This window comes from Saccopteryx leptura, chromosome 1 (genome assembly GCF_036850995.1).
Source record: "Saccopteryx leptura isolate mSacLep1 chromosome 1, mSacLep1_pri_phased_curated, whole genome shotgun sequence".
In the NCBI taxonomy this organism is placed as follows: Eukaryota; Metazoa; Chordata; class Mammalia; order Chiroptera; family Emballonuridae; genus Saccopteryx; species Saccopteryx leptura.
This window is the reverse complement of record NC_089503.1, coordinates 140,209,041-140,230,632: the sequence shown is the minus strand read 5'-3', so window position 1 is coordinate 140,230,632 and position 21,592 is coordinate 140,209,041. Positions and strand designations below refer to the sequence as shown.

General features: G+C 38.0%; 1 protein-coding gene across 2 annotated transcripts in view; it reads left to right on the top strand.

Annotated features, from left to right (window-relative positions):
- The window catches only part of TRIM23 (tripartite motif containing 23), a 44,077-nt gene extending 25,374 nt beyond the window's left edge, over positions 1-18,703 (top strand). For both annotated transcript variants that reach the window (XM_066375976.1, XM_066375985.1), the window contains 4 exons: positions 11,431-11,560; positions 12,210-12,320; positions 14,366-14,490; positions 16,396-18,703. In XM_066375976.1, the coding sequence (XP_066232073.1) occupies positions 11,431-11,560; positions 12,210-12,320; positions 14,366-14,490; positions 16,396-16,575 (546 nt within the window). In that variant the 3' untranslated portion in view covers positions 16,576-18,703. The remainder of the gene's footprint in view (positions 1-11,430; positions 11,561-12,209; positions 12,321-14,365; positions 14,491-16,395) is intronic.
- The last annotated feature ends 2,889 nt before the right edge of the window (positions 18,704-21,592 follow it).

Sequence of the window (21,592 nt, the reverse complement as noted above, 5' to 3'; positions counted from 1 at the left end):
AGACAGACTCCCGCATGTGCCCAACCGGGATCCACCTGGCATGCCCACCAGGGGGCGATGCTCTGCCCATCTGGGGTGTCGCTCTGTCGCAGGCACGCCCACCAGGGGGCGATAATCTGCCCATCTGGGACGTTGCTCTGTCGCGACCAGAGCCATTCTAGCGCCTGAGGCAGAGGCTACAGAGCCATCCTCAGCGCCCGGGCCAACTTTGCTCCAATGGAGCCTTGGCTGCGGGAGGGGAAGAGAGAGACAGAGAGGAAGGAGAGGGGGAAGAGTGGAGAAGCAGATGGGTGCTTCTCCTGTGTACCCTGGCTGGGACTCGAACCTGGGACTCCTGCATGCCAGGCCGATGCTCTACCACTGAGCCAACCGGCCACTGCTGATTCATGTTTTTAAGCTTGATAGAGTGGTCCCCCTGGAACTTCAGGATACCCACCTGACCCCATACATAGATATTATAATATTATTCCCTATATTTCCTAAGCTTTAATTTATATCTGTGTGAATAATCTGCAACTAACAATTTGTACTGCTTAATCCCTTCACCTTTTTATCTAGCACCTCAACCCTCCACCCCTCTGACAGCTGTCAGTCTATTCTGACAGCTTTTATTTTTTTCAGTACTTTGAATATATCCATCCATTCCTTTTTTTTTTTTTTTTTGTATTTTTCTGAAGCTGGAAATGGGGAGAGACAGTCAGACAGACTCCCGCATGCGCCCGACTGGGATCCACCTGGCACGCCCACCAGGGGCGACGCTCTGCCCAGCAGGGGGCGATGCTCTGCCCCTCCGGGGCGTCGCTCTGCTGCGACCAAAGCCACTCTTAGCACCTGGGGCAGAGGCCAAGGAGCCATCCCCAGTGCCCGGGCCATCTTTGCTCCAATGGAGCCTTGGCTGCGGGAGGGGAAGAGAGAGACAGAGAGGAAGGAGAGGGGGGTGGAGAAGCAAATGGGCGCTTCTCCTATGTGCCCTGGCCAGGAATCGAACCCGGGTCCCCTGCACGCTAGGCCAACACTCTACCGCTGAGCCAACCGGCCAGGGCCTCCATCCATTCCTTTCTGACTGCAAATGTTCTGTGGAGAAATCAGCTGATAATCTTATGGAAGCTCCCTTGTATATAATTAGTCACTTTCTCTTGCTGCTTTTAAGATTCTCTCTTTGTCTTTGACTTTTGAGTTTGATTATAATGTGTCTCAGTGTGGGTCTCTTTGGGTTTATCCTAGTTGGAATACATTGTTAGAATTTTTATGTTCATTTCTTTCCTTAGATTGGAAAGTTTTCAGCCATTATTTCTTCAGGTAAGCTCTCTCTGCCCCTTTTCTTTCTCTCTTCTCTTTCTGGGACTCTCATAATGTATATATTGGTATCCTTGTTGTGTCTCATAAGTCCCTTAGGCTTTCTTCACTTTTCTTTTTTGTCCTCTAACATGATGATTTCAAATGACTTATCTTCAAGTTTTCCTGCCTGATGAAGTATACTATTGAAACTCTCTAGTGAACTTTTTCAGTACAGTTACTGTATTTTCAGCTCCAGCATTTTAGATTTCTTAAAATTTCTTTTGCTTTGTTGATATTCTCATTTTGTCCATCCTTTGTTTTCCTGATTTTATTTACTTGTCTGTGATTCTTTCAACTTTTTTTTCACTCTATCATAATTTATTTTATTGATTTTAATTTGTTGTGTTTACATAGTTACAAGTGTACCCTCGAATATATCTCCCTCCCTCCCCCCCTTATTCTCCTTTTTTATTGTGCTCCATTTTTTTTTGTTTCCCTTATTTTCCTTGATACCCCCTTTACCCCACCCCAAACACCTTCCCCCCTTTCTTCCATGATTTACTATCCTGCCCTCTATCTCTCTGTTATGTTTATATACTTTCACTAATGTCTTTCCTTTCTTTGGTCCCCTCTTCTCATCCCCTTTCCCTCTGACCACTTTCCTTCTGGACTCTTTGACCCCTTCTTTGCCTCTCTTCCCTTCCTCAGTTAACATTGTTCATTGGATTCCTCATATGAGTGAAGTCATGATATTTTTCTTTCTCTGCCTGGCTTATTTCACTTAGCATAATAGACTACAAGTCCATCCATGGTGTTGCAAAGGGTAAGATTTCCTTCTTTTTTCATGGCCGAATAGTATTCCATTATGTATATGTACCACTGCTTTTTAATCCACTTGTCTGCTGATGGACACTTGGGCTGTTTCCAGATCTTGACTATTGTAAACAATGCTGCAGTAAACATGGGGGTGCATTACTTCTTTTGAATCAGTGATTTGTTATTCTTAGGATATATTCCTAGAAGTGGGATAGCTGGGTCAGAAGGCAGTTTGATTTTTGATTTTGTGAGGAATCTCCATATTGTTTTCCACATTGGCTGCACCAGTCTGCATTCCCACCAGCAGTGCAGGAGGGTTCCCCTTTCTCCACACCCTCGCCAGCACTTGTTATGTGTTGTTTTGTTAATGAGTGCCATTCTGACAGGTGTGAGGTGGTATCTCATTATGGCTTTAATTTGCATTTCTCTAATGATAGTGATGTTGAACATTTTTTCATATGTCTATTGGCCATCCGTATGTTCTCTTTGGAGAGGTGTCTATTCAGTTCTTTTGCCCAATTTTGGATTGTTTACTTTCCTGTTGTTGAGTTTTACAAGTTCTTTCTAGATTTTGGTTATTAACGCATTAACAGACGTATTGGCAAATATCTTCTCCCACTGTGTGGGTTGTCTTTTTATTTTGTTCGTGTTGTCTTTTGCTGTGCAAAAGCTTTTTAGTTTGATATAGTCCTATTTGTTCATCCTATCCTTTATTTCACTTGCCCGTGGAGTTAAATCAGCAAATATATTTCTGCGAGAGATGTCAGAGAGCTTACTACCTATGTTTTCTTCCAAGATGATCATGGTTTCACAACTTACATTCAAGCTTTTTATCCATTTTGACTTTATTTTTGTGAATGGTGTAAGTTGGTGGTCTAGTTTCGTTTTTTTGCGTGTATTTATCCAGTTTTCCCAACACCATTTGTTAAAGAGACTATCTTTACTCCATTGTATGCTCTTACCTCCTTTGTCAAATATCAATTGACCGTAAAGGTGTGAGTTTATTTCTGGGTTCTCTGTTCCATTGTGTATGCCTGTTCTTATGCCAGTACCAAGCTGTTTTGAGTACAATGGCCTTGTAGTATAACTTGATATCAGGAAGTGTGATACCCCCTGCTTTATTTTTCTTTTTCATGATTGCTGAGGCTATTCGTGTTCTTTTTTGGTTCCATATAATTTTTGAAATATTCTATATCTTTGAAGTATAACATTGGTAATTTAATAGGAATTTCATTGAATTTATATATTGCTTTGTGTACTATAGACATTTTAATGATATTTATTCTTCCTATCCATGAATACTGTATGTGCTTCCACTTGTTTGTATCTTCCTTGATTTCTTTTATCAATGTTAAAGTTTTCCAAGAACAGGTCTTTAACCTCCGTGGTTAAATTTATTCCTCGGTACTTTATTTTTTTGGTTGTAATGGTCAAGGGGATTTTTTCTTAATTTCTCGTTCTGACCATTCATTGTTGGTGTATATAAATGCCATTGATTTTATATCCTGCCACCTTGCTGAATTCATTTATCAGTTTCAGTAGTTTTTTGACTGAGACATTAGGGTTTTCTATGTACAGTATCAAGTCATCAGCAAATAATGAAAGTTTTACTTCTTTTCCAATTTTGATGCCTTTTATTTCTTTTCTTTTTTTTTGTATTTTTCCAAAGTTGGAAACGGGGAGGCAGTCAGACAGACTCCCGCATGTGCTGGACCGGGATCCACCAGGCATGCCCACCAGGGGGTGATGCTCTGCTCATCTGGGGCGTTGCTCTGTTGCAACCAGAGCCATCCTCAGCGCCCGGGCTAACTTTGCTCCAGTGGAGCCTTGGCTGCGGGAGGGGAAGAGAGAGACAGAGAGGAAGGAGAAGGGGAGGGGTGGAGAAGCAGATGGGCGCTTCTTTTGTGTGCCCTGGCCGGGAATCGAACTCGGGACTCCTGCACGCCAGGCCGATGCTCTACCACTGAGCCAACCGGCCGGGGTGCCTTTTATTTCTTCTTCTTATCTGATTGCTGTAGCTAGGACTTCCATAACTATGTTGAATAAAAGTGGCGAAAGGGGACACCCCTGCCATGTTCCTGTTCTTAAGGGGATTGCTTCTAATTTTTGCCCATTGAGTATGTATGATATTGGCTGTGGGTTTGTCATAGATAGCCTTTATCATATTGAGGTATGTTCCCTGTATTCCCACTTTGCTGAGTCTTAATTTTTTTTTTTTAATTTTATTTATTTTTTCCAGAGACAGAGAGTCAGAGAGAGGGATAGACAGGGACAGACAGACAGGAACAAAGAGAGATGAGAAGCATCAATCATTAGCTTTTCATTGCGCGTTGCAACACCCTAGTTGTTCATTGATTGCTTTCTCATACGTGCCTTGACCATGGGCCTTCAGCAGACCAAGCAACCCCCTGCTGGAGCCAGCGACCCTGGGTTCAAGCTGGCAGGCTTTTGCTCAAACCAGATGAGCCCGCGCTCAAGTTGGCAACCTCGGGGGTCTCAAACCTGGGTCCTCCTGCATCCTAGTCTGACGCTCCATCCACTGTGCCACCGCCTGGTCAGGCTTTGCTGAGTTTTGATTATAAATGGGTCCTGGATTTTATCAAATGCTTTTTCTGCATCTATTGATATTATCATGCAGTTTTTATTCTTCCTTTCGTTTATGTGATGAATCACGTTGATTAATTTGCGAATATTGTACCAGCCTTGCCTCCCCAGAATAAATCCCACTTGATCATGATGTATGATTTTTTTCATGTATTGCTGGATCTGATTTGGTAATATTTTGTTGAGAATTTTAAAATCTAAGTTTATCCGGGATATTGGCCTATAGTTTTCTCTCTTTGTGTAGTGTCTTTGTCTGGTTTTAGAATGAGGATTATGTTCACCTCATAAAAGGAGTTTGGAAGTTTTCCCTCCTCTTGAATTTTTTGAAATAGCTTCAGAAGGATAGGAATTAGTTCTTCTTTGAATATTTGTTAAAATTCGCCTGTGAAGTCATCTGGCCCTGGACTTTTATTTGTTGGGAATTTTTTTGTGTTTTTTTTTTTTTTTTTACAGGGACAGAGAGAGAGTCAGAGAGAGGATAGACAGGGACAGACAGTCAGGAATGGAGAGAGATGAGAAGCATCAATCATCAGTTTTTCGTTGCGACATCTTAGTTGTTCATTGATTGCTTTCTCATATGTGCCTTGACTGCGGGCCTTCAGCAGACCGAGTAACCCCTTGCTTGAGCCAGCGACCTTGGATCCAAGCTAGTGAGCTTTTTGCACAAGCCAAATGAGCCCACGCTCAAGCTGGCGACCTTGGGGTCTCGAACCTGGGTCCTTGGCATCCCAGTCCCACGCTCTATCCACTGCACCACTGCCTGGTCAGGCTGTTGGTAGTTTTTTCATAACTGTTTCAATCTCTTTTGATGTAATTGGTCTATTTAGGTTTACTGATTCTTCCAGATTGATTTTTGAAAGAGTATAAGTTTCGAGGAATTTGTCCATTTCACCTAGGTTGTCTAATTTTTTGGCAGACAGTTCTTCATAGTATTTTCTTACAATCCTTTGTATTTCTACTGTGTCAGTTGTTACTTCTCCACTCTCATTTCTAATTTTATTTATTTAAGTCCTCTCTCTTTTTTCTTGGTGAATCTCGTTAAAGGTTTATCCATCTTGCTTACCTTTTCAAACAACCAGCCTCGTTTTCATTGATCTTCTGTGTTGTTTTATTAGTCTCTATGTCATTTATTTCTGCTGTGATCTTTATTATTTTTTTCCTTCTACTTCCTCTGGGCTTTGGTTGTTCTATTTTTAGTTCTTTAGATGTAGGGTTAGGTTGTTTATTTGGGCTTTTTCTAGCTTCTTAAGGTATGCCTGTAATGCTGTGAACTTCCCTCTCAGGACTACTTTTGCTGTGTCCCATAAATTTTGAGTTGTATGTTCATTTTCATTTGTTTCAAGGATTTTTTTTTATTTCTTTCTTGATTTCATTGTTAACTCATTCATTATTTAATAGCATGCTATTTAGTCTCCAAGTGTTAGAATGTTTTTCAGTTTTTCTATTGTAGTTGATTTCTAGTTTCATGCCATTGTGGTCAGAGAAGGTGCTTGATATGATTTCAATCTTCTTAAATTTATTAAGACTTGTTTTCTGTCCTAACATGTGGTCTATCCTAGAGAATGTACCATGAGCACTGAAATGAATGTATATTCTGCTGCTTTGGGGTGAAAGGTTCTGAAGATATCTGTTAAATCCAGTTGATCTAGTGCAGTGGTTCTCAACCTTTCTAATGCCATGACCCCGCAATACAGTTCCTCATGTTGCGGTGACCCCAAACCAAAAAATAATTTTGGTGGCTACTTCATAACTGTGATTTTGCTAGTTATGATTCGGAATGTAAATACCTGATATGCATTATGTATTTTCCGATGGCTTTAGGCGACCCCGCCAGGGTCACGACCCACAGGTTGAGAACCACTGATCTAGTGCGTCATTTAAGGCCACTGTTTCTTTGTTAATTTTCTGTCTGGAGGCTCTATCCATTGATATTAGTGGGGTATTAAATTTCCTACAATTATAGTATTGCTGTTGATCTCGCCCTTTTTGTCCATCAGAATCTGTTTTATATATTTAGGTGCTTTTATATTAGATGCATATATATTTATAATAGTTATATCTTCCTGTTTTAATGCTACTTTTATCATTATGTAGTGAGCCTGTTTATCTCTTACTACGTTTGTTTTAAAGTTAATTTTGTCAGATATTAGTATTGCTACCCCAGCTTTTGTTTTCCTTTATCACTTAACTTTGGTATAAGGTCTACCGTAAAGTTCTGTCCATTTCTATCACAAGTTTCGACATGTAAGCACGTTTATTTGGCACGTGTTCCTCTCTATTTTTATCACTTAATGTATACATACTGATGTAAATTAACTAAAACAAAGTTGATTCATGTTAGTCTTATGTGTGAAGCGATAGTGTACCCATGGCTACTGATAAAGTTCATTTACGCCATTGTAATTTTTACGAATTTCAACAAGGAAGAAATGCTACAGAAGCATGTCTGTTGCATCCACCATATTCTCTGGACTTAGCATCCTCCGACTATCACTTGTTTTCGTCCTTACAAATTTTTTGAAGGGCAAAAATTAAAAAATGAAGAAGATATTAAACAAGCACTGGTTCAATTTTTCGCATCAAAAGATAAAACATTTTTCAAAAATGGGATATACAAATTGCCCTCATGCTGGCAAGAAATCATTAATAATAATGGCAATTATATTATTTAATAAAGTGTATTGACGGTAAGAAAAATTTGTATTTTGTTTTATTCCAAAAACGGACAGAACTTTCCAGTAGACCTTATATTTTAATTATGATGTGTCTTGTGTGGGCCTCATTGGATTTCTCTTTATCGGAATCTCTGCTTCTTGAACTTGTGTGACTTTTTCCTTCATCAATTTAGGAATGTTTTTAGCTATAATTTCTTCAAACAGGTTCTCTATCCCTTGTTTTTCTCTTCTCTTTCAGGAACCCCTATGATGCGGATGTTATTTCTCTTTGTATTGTCACAGAGTTCTCTTATAGTTTTCTCAGACTTTTTGAGCCTCTTTTTGCTGTTTTGTTTCTGTGTTTTTATTTATCTTGTCCTCTAATTCACTGATTCAATCCTGTGCTTTATCCAGCCTGTTGTTGATTTCTTCTAGTGTAGTTTTCATTTCTGATCGATTTATTTTATGGTTTCAGTGTCCTTTTTGATGCTTGCAATTTCTTTACTTAGGTGCTCATTAAGTCCATCCATTGTAGCTCTGAGATCCTTAAGCATCCTACAATCATTATTTTAAACTCTGCATCTGGTAATTTGGTTACTTCCATCTCATTCAGTTCTTTTTCTGGGGATTTCTCTTGTTGATTCATATGGTTTACATTCCTTTGTCTCACATTCTTTCTGTGTGCAGTTTGCAAGCTTGTTAGAGTTGTGGGTCTGAGGTTGGTTTATGGCAGGGGTTTCAAACTCGCGGGCCGCATGCGGCCCGCCCACCAATTTTGTGCGGCTCGCAGACTGGCCCGCAGACTAATCCACAAAGTTTGATTAGTCTGCGGGCCGCACAAAATTGGTGGGTGGACCGCACGGCCGCGAGTTTGAGACCCCTGGTTTATGGAAAGCGGCTTCTCCTCCAGGACTTTATTCCTCAGCTTCTGCTGGTTGCTCAGATTTTAATTCTCCTTAACTAGTAGAGCCACTTAAAAGTCTTAATTTCGCTGTTGGTTTGCTAGCCCAGCAGGGAGCTTCTGTGTTTAGGAGGGGGGAAGTGGGCATATCTTGTTTTTTGGCCCCAGTTAAAACTCCATCCAGGAATGCAGTGGGTGTGACCTCTGAGAACCTGAAGGTATGGTCTGCCAAGTGCCTCTCCAGGGGAAGAGCAGGTTTTCCTTACCAGAAGGGGGAGGTGTAGCTCAGGTATCTCTGGAAACCTGAGTCACTGCCCCTTCCCTTTACTTCTTCCTTTCCGGACAACCTTTCATGCTGATTGGAACCGGAGAGCTTTCTGGAGGTGGGTCAACTGGTTCCATGCTAAGCTTGTGCAGGACGGAGGGAGTGACCCCTCCCCCAGCTTTGGCCTCCTTGGCACTGGAAAATGACTCAGCTCAGGTATTATTCTCCCCATCACCATTTGTGTCCCCGTGCCTCAATCTCCTCACTCTCCTCATACGACACCAGTTCTCTCAGCCCTCATCACTCCTGGACCCCCAGGCAAGTGGCTGTGAACAATATTTTCTGCACTGGCCCTTTAAGACTGTAACTTCTTTCACTAGCCGCTTTCCACAGACAAAACTCTCACTCTTCTCCCCACTCAGTGCTGTCAGGCTGTCTGCTCCAGTTTCTGGGTTTCTAGGCTGGGGCTCTGGTCCTGGGACTGAGCACCCCGCCTCTCTGGGTCTCTCTCGCAATGAGATACCTTCTGGACCCTCAGCCTTAGCCTTCCCTCGCTCCTGGAAGCAGGGGAGCCCCCACTGCACCCCTGTACTCCCAGGCTCTGTGGATTCTTTGTGCTCCTTGGTTTTCAAGTCCTGTTCTTTTAGTCCAAAGTTGGTTTTTCATGATGATTGTTCTTAAATTAATTTGTAATCCAGTTTGGTCACAGAAGGTGGCAGTCTGCGCGTCTGCCTATTCCACTGGCATCTTGAAATCTCTCTTTCAACTTATCGAGCAATCTCTATTACAGGTATTTAAAAATCTTTGGCAAATTTTAGATATGAATTTTTTCAAGGTCAGTTTTTGGAATTTTATTTTGTTCCTTTGATTGGGTCATATTTTCCTGTTTCTTTTATCTTCTGGTCATATTTTGTTGAGATTTGGCATTTGAATAAATAGCCACCTCTCCCAATCTTTATGAATTGGCTTTGAGCCTAGGAAGACCTTTACCAATTAGTCCAGCTTGAGAGTCTAGACTTCTTAAACCTTTTCTGGGGTGTGTCTTATCTGGCTTATGTGTGTGCATTTACATTTATCAAATTCCCTAAGCTGCTTCCCCCTACATTTTCTCAGAAACCAGTACTTATTCTCCCTGTACAACAGCAGCTCCAATGTCCTTGCCTTGCTTTCCTGTGGTTTTTAAATTCTCCTGCTGGTCATCCCTGAGAGGTTCATGTTGGGTGAGATAGTAACCATTTGCTATCTAAGGCAGCCCCCAGATAAGTCAGAATATTGGCTGCTCGCTAAATTCTTATTTTTCTATCCTGGTATGGGAGTCTGGTTTGGGAGTTTTCATTCTCATTGCATTGTGCTATATACCAGCTTGGGCAGGGGCATAAAAGGGTTTGCAGAATTCTGTGAAGTCTTCTATCCCTTTTGTTGGAATTCTTGTTTTTATTTTGGCCTGGATGTTTTAGCTTCACAACACAAAGTTTTTACCATCAGTAAGTAGAACTAGAGTTCTTATAAAGATATTTTGGTCCATATATTTTTTATTTCTGAGGCTTAGGACTATAATGAAGTGTATATTTGGGGGCTGTTATTATATAGATGGTAATTGAAGCATATGGAATGAATGAGAATATATAGATGAGAAACAGGTCTCATATAGACTGTCAAGTATACTAGCATTTAAAAGGTGAATTAAAGGAAACTGAGAGCAACTAAAAGGTAGGATTGATTAAAAACCAGGAAATTGTGTATTGTAAGGGAAAAGTGCTAAACAGGAAGGCAAAATAGTAATTAACTACATTTATATAGTACTTATTAAGGAGGCAAAATAATAATTAACTACATTTATATAGTACATTATAGGCCAGGAGCTGTTGTAAGGACTTTTACATGTATTTCAAAAAATAATCCTGTCTGACTAGGTGGTGGCACAGTGGATAGAGTGTCAGACTGGGATGCAGAGGACCCAGGTTCGAATCCCTGAGGTCCCTGGCTTGAATGCGGGCTCATCTGGCTTGAGCTTGGGCTCACCAGTTTGAGCTCAGGTCGCTGACTTGAGCGTGAGATTATAGACATGGCCTCATGGGCGCTGGCTTGAAGCCCAACGTTTCACTCGGTCTGCTGTAGCCTCCTGGTTAAGGCACATATGAGAAATCAAACAATGAACAACCAAGGTGCTGCAAGGAAGAATTGATGCTTCTCATTTCTCTCCCTTCCTGTCTGTCCCTACCTGTCCCTTTCTCTGTCTCTGTTACTAATGATAAATAAGTAATCCTTACAAAAACTGTATAAATTTGGTATGATTTTAACCTGCTATTTATAGATGAGGGTTGTGAGGCAGAGAGGTAATGGAGCTAGTAATATATACAAGTACATTCATTGTTCATTATTTGCAATGTAAAAAATTCAGAGATGAGGTAGGGATTGGTTAAATTATGGTTTATGGAATATAATGAAGCAATTGAAAGACAAAGGTAATCTTTATGTTTTGAAATGAAAGGATTCCAAAATCTGTTGAGTGCAAATGTTAGTTGCAGTGTATATGATTTTTTTTAAAAAGGGGATATACATGAAATTGTTAACTGGATATTTCTGAGTAACAGCAGCGATTTCCATTTTTAATTAATATATTTATCACAGCATAAAAATTCTTAAAATTTAACTGAGCTAAAAAAATCTGGAGAAATTAAGTGGATATATTTTTATTTATTTATATGAAAACAAAGTGGTTAGTCTTATTAAGGAATTTAGCAATTAGGAGTTTTTTTTCTCAGAAGATTCAGATTCAGTTATTTTAGGGACTATAACTCAGATTTCAGTGGGTTAAAGAATGAGTAGGAAACATTTTATAAGTAAAAGTATAAATCTCAATTATAACTCCGTATCAAAATGAAAAGATTTAAATCTTTTTAAAATTACAGGACAATAGAGTTCACATTGGACCAAAAATGGAAATTCGTGTTGTTACATTAGGATTAGATGGTGCTGGAAAAACTACTATTTTGTTTAAGTTAAAACAGGATGAGTTTATGCAGCCTATTCCAACAATTGGTAAGTATGAGTATTGCTTTTTACCTTAATGGATATTTTATTTATTCATTTATTCATTTATTAGCAAAAGATAGAGGAGTGAGTCAGACAGAGAGAGGTAAGAAGCATTAACTCATAGTTGCAGCACTTTAGTTGTTCACTTAGTGGACATTTTATTAACAAACCCTAACTTACAGCTCAGTTTGGGAAATCTTATTTTATGCCAGTCTGGTGTGGAGATGGGCTTTATTTCTGGCTCTAAGATACCACATTTTGGTGAAAAAAACACAAGATTTAGTGGCTATGGGATTGAGATGTGGATGCTGGGATAATAAGGAACAGAGTAGGATAGTTGGAAGGAATAAAGGATTGGGGTCCCTGTTACGGGTTAAGGTTGAGGAGGTGGTGGTGGTGCAGAGTTGGCAGGTACTTGAATTCCAAGGTCTTAAGGACCCAGGTAAAGTTTTAGAGGGCTAACAACTGGTAAAGGTATCTATTCCCCACAGTTGTATTAGGAGTGGAGTTGGTTGGGCAGCAGTAGATATTATTGTATGAAAATAATTTGTTAAGTCACTATTATAAACAAGGGGTTGCCTTTTGTTTGGTGTGTCACTCACTGAAAATACAAGCTCTATATTAAAATAGCTTTTTTTTTTTTTTTTTACAACAGGTTTTAATGTGGAAACTGTAGAATATAAAAATCTAAAGTTCACTATTTGGGATGTAGGTGGAAAACACAAATTAAGACCACTGTGGAAACATTATTACCTCAATACCCAAGGTAAGAAAGAAATGCCAGCTTTCAGTGTATTGATTCCAGTTTTCAATATTTTGATTTAACTAGTAAAGCTGATATTTAAGCATTGATTAAATACTGACTATACCTTTAAATATTGGTGGCCAGACCCACATTATTGAAAAAATGAAGATGGAGGCCCTGGCCGGTTGGTTCAGTGGTAGAGTGTCAGTCCAGCATGTGGATGTTTCGGGTTTGATTCCCTGCCAGGGCACACAGAAGCGCCCATCTATGTCTCTACTTCCCTCCCTCCCCATTCTCTCTCTCTCTCTCTCTCTCTCCCTCCTCCTCCTCCTTCCCTGTAGCCATGGCTTTATTAGAGCAAGTTGGCCCCGGGCACTGAGGATGGCTCCATGGCCTCCACCTCAAGCGCTAAAAAATGGCTCTGGTTACACTGGAGCAAGGGCCCCAGATGGGCAGAACTTCGCCCCTGAGTGGGTGTGCTGGGTGGATCCTGGTTGGGGTGCTTGTGGGATCTGTCTCTGCTTCCCCTCCTCTCACTAAATAAAAAAAAATTTTTTTTTTAAATAAAGGTGGAAAGACTGGGATATGTATTTGGTATATTTCATGAAAAACCATAATGGGAACATAAAAACAATACTTAGCTTAGATATATGGGCAGTTAAAAGTAGGTAATTACCTCTTACTGCTCTTAATAGTTAAATTATATATATTCTTAGTGTCATGTGAGTATGATCACTGGTAGTATTGTGGAGTATAGTAGAATTTGTGGTGTATAGTGCTGTTCAATTAAACATTAGTCACATTATAGTATCTTAATAGCTCCATTTATATTCACAGTGGTTTGCTTTTGACCAAGTTGTGTTACATCCATATATTCCACCTAGCATTTATTCACATTTGGGCTCCGTTCTACGCTTTTGCCTCCTATACCCCAACATGAAGCTTATGTTTATGCCACCTGTTCCATATATCATCCTGCTTTCCACCCAGAAGAGAGACTTGATAATAACTATACTTTAAAATCATCTAGGTGTTTACTAATATGCACCATAAGCCCCCAAGACTCATCTAAATTATATCTAATTAAAAAAGAATCTAAGACAGTTCCAACATTCCTAAGTATTTTTATCACAATTGAAATATAAATTAGGGGGTATTTCAAAATGAATATGAAGCAATAAAATATCCCCTAATTTTTGTAAGCAGTATATTTTTACTTTGGGATTTTTGATAGTTTAGTATGAGCCAGCTATTAATGGGAAGAATGTAATTTTGGTCATGAGGAATGGTTAAAAGTCTGGGAATGTTTAGCCACCATAAAGTAGCTGGAAAGATCTCAAAGAGTATCCATTCAATAGATATTTATGAAGCTTCTGCTGTGCATTTTCAGCACAATCTATGTGGAAATTGCTCTTCTAGGCATCTATAAAGAGTACATTGGAGAGAGAAAGATGGTGATTTATTTATTTTTAAAGGACTATCTTTTGGTAAAATAAGTACCATATTTCCCCATGTAAAAGACGCTCCCATGTATAAGACACACCTTAATTTTGGGGAAAAAAATGTATTACATAAAGTTACTAAACTCAAGTCTTATTCATCATAAAATTCATACTACTCGTCAACAAGCGCAAAAAGTGGTAAATGTAAGTAAAATTGTAATTATTTTAAATCTACAACCACTATATAAGACGCACCCAGTTTTAGACCCCAAATTTTCCAGGAAAAGGTGCAACTTATACAAGGGTAAATACGGTAGTAATCAAAGAACAAGTACCATCAGTATGTAGATCATGAGAAGTACATTTTCATGAAGAGAAAATATTACTTGATATACACAGCAATTCGTGTTTGGCAGAGCAAAATAGGGAAATGAATACTGAAAAGTTGTGTGGCCTTGAGATCACACCATTAATAATTGTTCCTGTAAATTGGCAGCCTTTCCATAAAAATAGTTATGGTAGCCTAACCACCCATAATATAATAATGAGAGCATTAAAATATTTGGTCCATTTACTGAAACTTAACAGGTAACTAACTGGATATTGTCGTCGTTTTGTTGGTAGCTGTTGTATTTGTTGTTGACAGCAGTCATAGAGACAGAGTTAATGAAGCACACAGTGAACTTGCCAAGTTGTTAACAGAAAAAGAACTCCGAGATGCTTTGCTTCTGATTTTTGCTAACAAACAGGTAATACATTTGTATTTCAGAAAACTTATTTTAGTAGTTTCATGAATTTCACATCATAAAGTTGCTGGAAAAATTTCAAATGAAATAATTAGTAGATATTGAAGTTTCTGCTATATATTCTAAATGCAATCTATGTGGAAAGTACTGTTCTTTGTACCTTGAAGTATTCAAAAAGAAATAAGGTAATCAGTGCTCTCCGAAAACTCCAATGTATGTAAGTAAACATGTAAGTGTTAATATATGAGATTCTAATATAAAAAATTAGATAGTAACTTAATAATATTAACAAAGTGTTACGGCAAATTAGAGAGAGTATTTCTAAAGGTGACACCTTGTTAACATTTGTAAAAAAGTTAGGTTGAAATTATGGATAAGACTTTTGAGTATGTGAAGGAAAGAACATTGTAGGCAGAGAAAATAAAAGCATTAGTATTTTTAGGGATATCAAGTGAACCTGTGAGGAGCAGGCAGAGGATGAAGAAAATCCAAAATAACAGATGAGGCCATGGTGTGAAGCCTGACAGGACCGGACTGAGAAATTTAGGTTTCTATTCTGTGAGTAAAGGAGTACCATCAAAAGGTTTTTGGACAAGTTGGTTATAAGGTCACATCTGTGTTTTAAGAATATCACCCAGGAGCAGGATGTAGAATTAATCAGGGGCAAGGGACTAGAGACAGGAAGATGCAGTAAATTGCTGCAGTAATTCAAGTGAGAGTTAACAAGGTCTTGTACAGGGGTCTAGATAGGTGGAAGCAGATTGAAGATATTTTATGACAGCAGAACTGTTAGGATTTGGTGACCGAATGGGGAGGATGAAAGACAGAAAGGAGAAGATTCCTAGACCACGAGTCTAAGTTTCTAGGAGAATGAAAATGGTTTCGTTTGCAGTAGTTTGTCATAAGGAGTAGGATGAGGAATATAGGATTTCCCCCTTAAAAATAAAGCTGATACACTGTCATACTTATGATTAAAGACATACAAGTAAGACAAAGTGAAATACCATTTTCCAACTATCACATTGTGAAAGACAAAAATCTTTGATTATCCTCAGACTTACCCTGCGGTATTTATAGAGACATTTTCTTAGAGGGCAATATAATAATTCCCGTCAAAGCTTTAGATGTGTAAACCCTTCTACTCTGCAATTCTGCCTCTATCTTGCAGACAGATATCCTTCGGTTATCCCACAGATACTTTTGCAAATATGTTTGTAAAAATATGTGTTTGTAATAGCATATAAACATACAACTTCAATCTGAACATTCAGTATAGGACAGTTAAGAAAACTGAATTGCTCTTACTCAGTAGAATGCAGTTCAGATGTTAAAAATGTGGAAAATCTGTTCTGATAATGGAAAGATATCTACATTTAACATGTATGTTAAGTAAAAAATAAAAATAAAAAAAGAACAACTAGGCCATGTCCCTATTTGTTTATTTGAACAAATGTGCATGGAAATTTTCTGGAAAAATATGAGATTATTACTGGTGATTGTTTCTGGGAAGTAGGGGTGTTCAAGAGTGTTCAGAATAGTTTACTAAACTTTTCATTTGATAAACCCCATAAAGAAGCTGTTTAAAGTTATATACATGTTAATTTTTCCTTTAAATTAATTCCCTTTAATGACGCAGGCAGTATTTTTCATTCAGGCTAAATGGCTTTGATTAGTTTTATTGTAAGGCTATTATAAAAATATATAATATAAATAAATGACTTTAACCAAAATGCTATTTTTTTCTAATCTTATTAATCTCAGTAATTACTGAAAGGTGAATCTAGGTTTTTATATTAGGCTTTGTGTAGAATGGTACCAATAGAATTATTTATAAATGGTAATAATTAGGAAAATGATAATACTGATGGACTGATTAAAAAAATTCTGATGTGTATCTCTATCTTTCAGGATGTTGCTGGAGCTCTTTCAGTAGAAGAAATCACTGAACTTCTCAGTCTTCATAAACTGTGCTGTGGCCGTAGCTGGTATATCCAGGGCTGTGATGCTCGAAGTGGGATGGGACTATATGAAGGGTTGGACTGGCTCTCACGGCAACTCGTGGCTGCTGGAGTACTGGATGTTGCTTGATTTTAAATGCAGTTTTTTTTAAGTTTTGTGATTAAGAGTTATTTTGCACTTAATGTGTTGTAAGAAATTATACATCTCAAAGATAGTTAATTTAGGATATGTATATAAAAGGAATCTTGGATTGGGAATTCAGTACAGTGTTGCTTTTAAAAAATTATTCTGTAGCAAAATTTAAATATCTGATTGAGTAGATAAAATAGGGATTTTTGAGTATACATTTTTTAATGTATATATGTTATTTGAGTTTTTCAGGTTATATTTGACCCATATATTGGGAAAGAAATAGTTACAGAGAAAGGGTAAGTGAAGGTTATTCTTATAGCCAACTGAGTGCCTACTGGAACCTATGTGTGAAGCAAGTGAAGCAGAGCTTCTTTAACTTGCCTTTTCACTGGATTTTGGCCGTATTTAGTAGTAAAACCGCAATGACTTAATGACATAGAATCCACAAACTGCATCTTTGGGTAATAGGATTACTTTTATCTTTAGTATAACAATATCTTTAATGCTAAGACTGTAAGCTATATAAAATTAGTATTTTATACAGTGTTTTATTAAAACTTTCTCCTAAAGCATTTTAAAACCCAGTCAGTCAGAATGAAAGGCTCCTTAACTAGGCCTGATTGTCAAATTAGCACACCAACCTGAAGAACAAGAATATTGTAAAACTGTGAAAGTCAGTTATGTTCTAATTGATCTTCACTTACGAAAGACCGATTTCCAGGGTTGAACCTGGACGTATTATTTCCTAGGTCAGAGCTCTAAATTGGTCCTTCTATGTATTCAACTTATTTAAAATACTTAGTTTTATTTGTTTTTTGTTTTTAATAATATTGCATCCTTAGAATGATTATACGTAAAAGGTAGTAAGTTACACAAAGAACCAGGGTTGGCTTTACATAAAAGAGAGATCTAAGTCGAAAACTACCTTTACCTTAAGAGAAGTTATTTAAACAGTGGGGAATGCTTATTACATGATTACTTTAAAATGTTTTCCCAAAATAAGTGCAATTGTCTTGACAATAATGTGTGATCAAGGCTTATGACAAGGCTTTGAGAAGTTATTTAGGAGAAAAAGCATGTAGGAAATGAAGTTACGTTGAAAAGTTTACATCACATTTATGGTTTATGCAGTGTTCTAAGTTTAAAAATTTTGTGCTCTTTACTGTTTCTCACCTTTTAAGGCTATTCCCTTATTATGGCAGTATAGTTTATTGTATTTAAACACAGCTAGATTGGATTTCATGTTTGTTTTTTCAAATACATTTTATATTTTAGGATGAAGTTGAATCTTAAGTCTTATTTGAATTACTATCAGGACATTGATGTCTGATGACAAGATGTGACTTGGTGGTACTGTTTTGGTTTAGTCGCTTCAAATGTATTTTTGTTTAAAAACAAAACTTTTAGAAAACAATGCATTAAAAAGCTCATCAGTGTTATGGGCAATGTGTAAATAAGTAAATATAATTATATTGTCCTTTATTTTTCAAGTAAAAGTTCATGCTGTTACAAGTGTAGTTTGTGCATATAATTAATATTCTGAATGAAATTATTTAATATTGGACTGATTGTGATAACTGTGAAAAATAAAAAAAGGTGTTACATTTGCCTGTGAGCCCTTGAATTGTTCTACTAGGTAACTGAAAGAAAAATGTCTAACACTAATATGTAAACTTGCTTTCCTTGTAAATTATTATTTCACAAGTTTTGTTATACTTTGTAATGCACAATCTTAGCTTATTACAATTTTTAAATTGTGTTTAGACTTAATAATAATGTACATAATAACTGTGTGTGATTTCTTTTTAAGAAATACTTTTCTTAGGCTGTTATTACTATTTGTGGTTGTATTCTTTTACTAATAATTAGTTAAAATTATGCAAGTACCCTTTGGGAAATGTCAAATTTAAGAACGAGACACATTTTAAATACAATCTATTACGAGTTGATTCCTAGCTCTGGATTTCTGTATTAAGCCTACATATTATTGTATGGTTTATGTAAAGCAAATTTTTCAAGTGTGTAACCCTGGTCTGTGATTCTGGAATGCTTTACAATCACCAGAAGCCATTATTTCCATTATATGTATGATCAGTATAGACAGCAATAAAATGTTAAAACCTTTTTTAAAGAAGTTCTATCCTTATTCTACAAGTTCTGTTTCTTGGACCATCTATCTAGTAGTAGTGCTAGTAACCAATTTAAAAAAGTCATATTTGTGTTGTAATTAAGAGAAAACAATAAAACAAAATAGGGTATGAACTCACATGTCAAATTTGAGATGTAGTTCATTCAAGATTTAGAAATAATTTATTCTGTATTTGCAGTGTAAGTCACATTCAAGTGAGCATTATAATGGTAGTTTTGAAAACTAAAATTTTGCATTGAACAAAGTCTAATGCTTTTTAAATTTAAAGTTTAACTTGTTTCATTTGACAACAGAGCATTTAAATAACCATTTTAAAAAAACAGCTTAGAGCCCTGGCCTGATAGCTTCATCCCGAAGTGCAGATATTGCCGGTTTGATCCCCAGTCAAGACATATACAGGAACAGATCTATGTTCCTGTCTCTCTCTCCCTTCCTGTCTCTCTCAAATCAATCAGTAAAAAAAGAAAAACACTTTAAAAACCTGCTTGAAAAATTTAGCTATAGCCTATAAACTAGTATATAAAAGAAAGGCTTTTTCTATAACATTGACATACTTCTCAATGTGCAAAGTAGTAACAAGGAAGATAGCTGTACTTTTCTCCTAAAAGAATGAGTGAAGAGGACTAATAAAATGTCAGATAGTGGCCCTGGCCGGTTGGCTCAGCGGTAGAGCGTCAGCCTGGCGTGCGGGGGACCCGGGTTCGATTCCCAGCCAGGGCACATAGGAGAAGCGCCCATTTGCTTCTCCACCCCCACTCCCTCCTTCCTCTCTGTCTCTCTCTTCCCCTCCCGCAGCCAAGGCTCCATTGGAGCAAAGATGGCCCGGGTGCTGGGGATGGTTCCTTGGCCTCTGCCCCAGGCGCTAGAGTGGCTCTGGTCTCGGCAGAGCGACGCCCCGGAGGGGCAGAGCCTCGCCCCTGGTGGGCATGCCAGGTGGATCCCAGTCGGGCTCATGCGGGAGTCTGACTGTCTCTCCCCATTTCCAGCTTCAGAAAAATACCAAAAAAAAAAAATGTCAGATAGTTTCATGCTAATAATTTAAGATATGCTTTAGAAAAAGACATCTGGCAATTTATGTGTTTAGGTCTACTGATTATATTAAATTTCTGACATGGGGCCCTGGCCAGATGGCTTGTTTGGTTAGAGTACCATCCTGAAGCATAGAAGTTGCCGGTTTGATCCCCAGTCAGGGCACATACAGGGAACAGATTGATGTTCCTGTCTTTTCTCTCTTCCTCTCCCACTAAAATAAATCAATTAAAAAAAATTAAAAACCTGACCAGGGAGTTACGCAGTGGATAGAATGTCAGACGGATGCGAGGACCCAGGTTTGAAACCCCAGGTTGCTGGCTTCAGCACAGGCTCATCTGGCTTGGGAACGGGCTCACCAGTTTAAGCGTGGGGTTGCTGGCTTGAGCATGGGATCATAGACATGACCCCAAGGTTGCTCGTTTAAGCAAGAGGTCACTTGCTCTGCTGGAGCCCCTCCCCCCGCCCGGTGAAGGCACATGAGAAAGGAATGAATGAACAACTAAGGAGCTGCAATGAAGAATTGATGCTTCTCATCTCTCTCCCTTCCTGTCTGTTCCTATCTGTCTTTCTCTCTGACTCTGTCTCTAAAAAAAAAATTAAAGAAATATTTGTGACATGGAAAAATACATTAATCAAATAGGATTTTCACTTAAAGCAAAATAATAGCATTTTGAGGGAAATGAGACATCACCACCACTTGGTGGCAGTATTACCAAAAATTTAGGTTTACGCTTTTAGGAATGAATAAATTGCTAGGTTAAGCAGAAAAGGTAAATGTCACTGTGAAAAGTAATTTTATATTACAAATTCATGTTCTCTTTTTTAAAAGGATGACACAATTTTAAAGTAGCATAAGTTGGCAAATCATAAAAGTTTGTGATACAAAATGAGTAATGAAATAATCCTGCATCAATAGAAGGCTAAGTGTAAGCTAATATTTAAAGTTTAAGAAAGAAATCTCTAAACAGGTCTGTTGAACATGTTCCTCTTAAGGTCTCAAAGAGTGTGACTGGAAATCAGAAGCAGTAATTCTTAATAGTTACGAAGTAAGGTATCAGGGTAAGTGAAGAAGGGGAATCAATATGTGACTTTGACTTGTTTTACTGCTCCCATTTCTACTAATCTCATTATTAGATACTAAAATTTTTATATATTTTTATGGTATATTTAGTAAGGAAAAAAAGAAATACTATAAACTTGAGGATAGAAAAATTATTTAGATACATTAGAAAAGGAATGAAGCCCTGGCTGGGTAGCTCGGTTGGTAAGGGCATTGTCCCAAAATGCCAGGGTTACAGATTCGATCCCTGGTCTGGACACATATAAGACTCAACCAATGAATGCATGAATCAGTGGAACAACAATCAATGTATCTCTTTCAAATCAATAAATACATAAAAAAATGTTTAAAGAGAAAAATAGTAAATGAATCTGTCTATAAAACCAAGGACTCAGGTATTAATTTATTCTCATATTCAATAATTATTAAAGTAACCCTTTTGATCAAAAGAACTTCCTATTTACTGAAGTTTTATTCACCATTACTTACGACTTAATGATCAAAGGACAAAACTAGTTGACATGGAACACAAATGTTTAGAAAGGAAATAGTAGGCGTGGCCATTTGGATTGGTGGATAGAGCATTGGCCCTGTGCGCAGACATCCTTGGTTCAATCCTTAGGACACATGTGAGAAGTGACCATCTGCTTCTCTTCTGCTCCCTCTTCCTCTTTTTCTCTTCCCTTCCCACAGCCAGTGGCTTGATTGAGCACTGGCCCTGGGCACTGAGGGTAGCTCAGTTGATTCAAGCATCAGCCCCACACTGGGGTTTC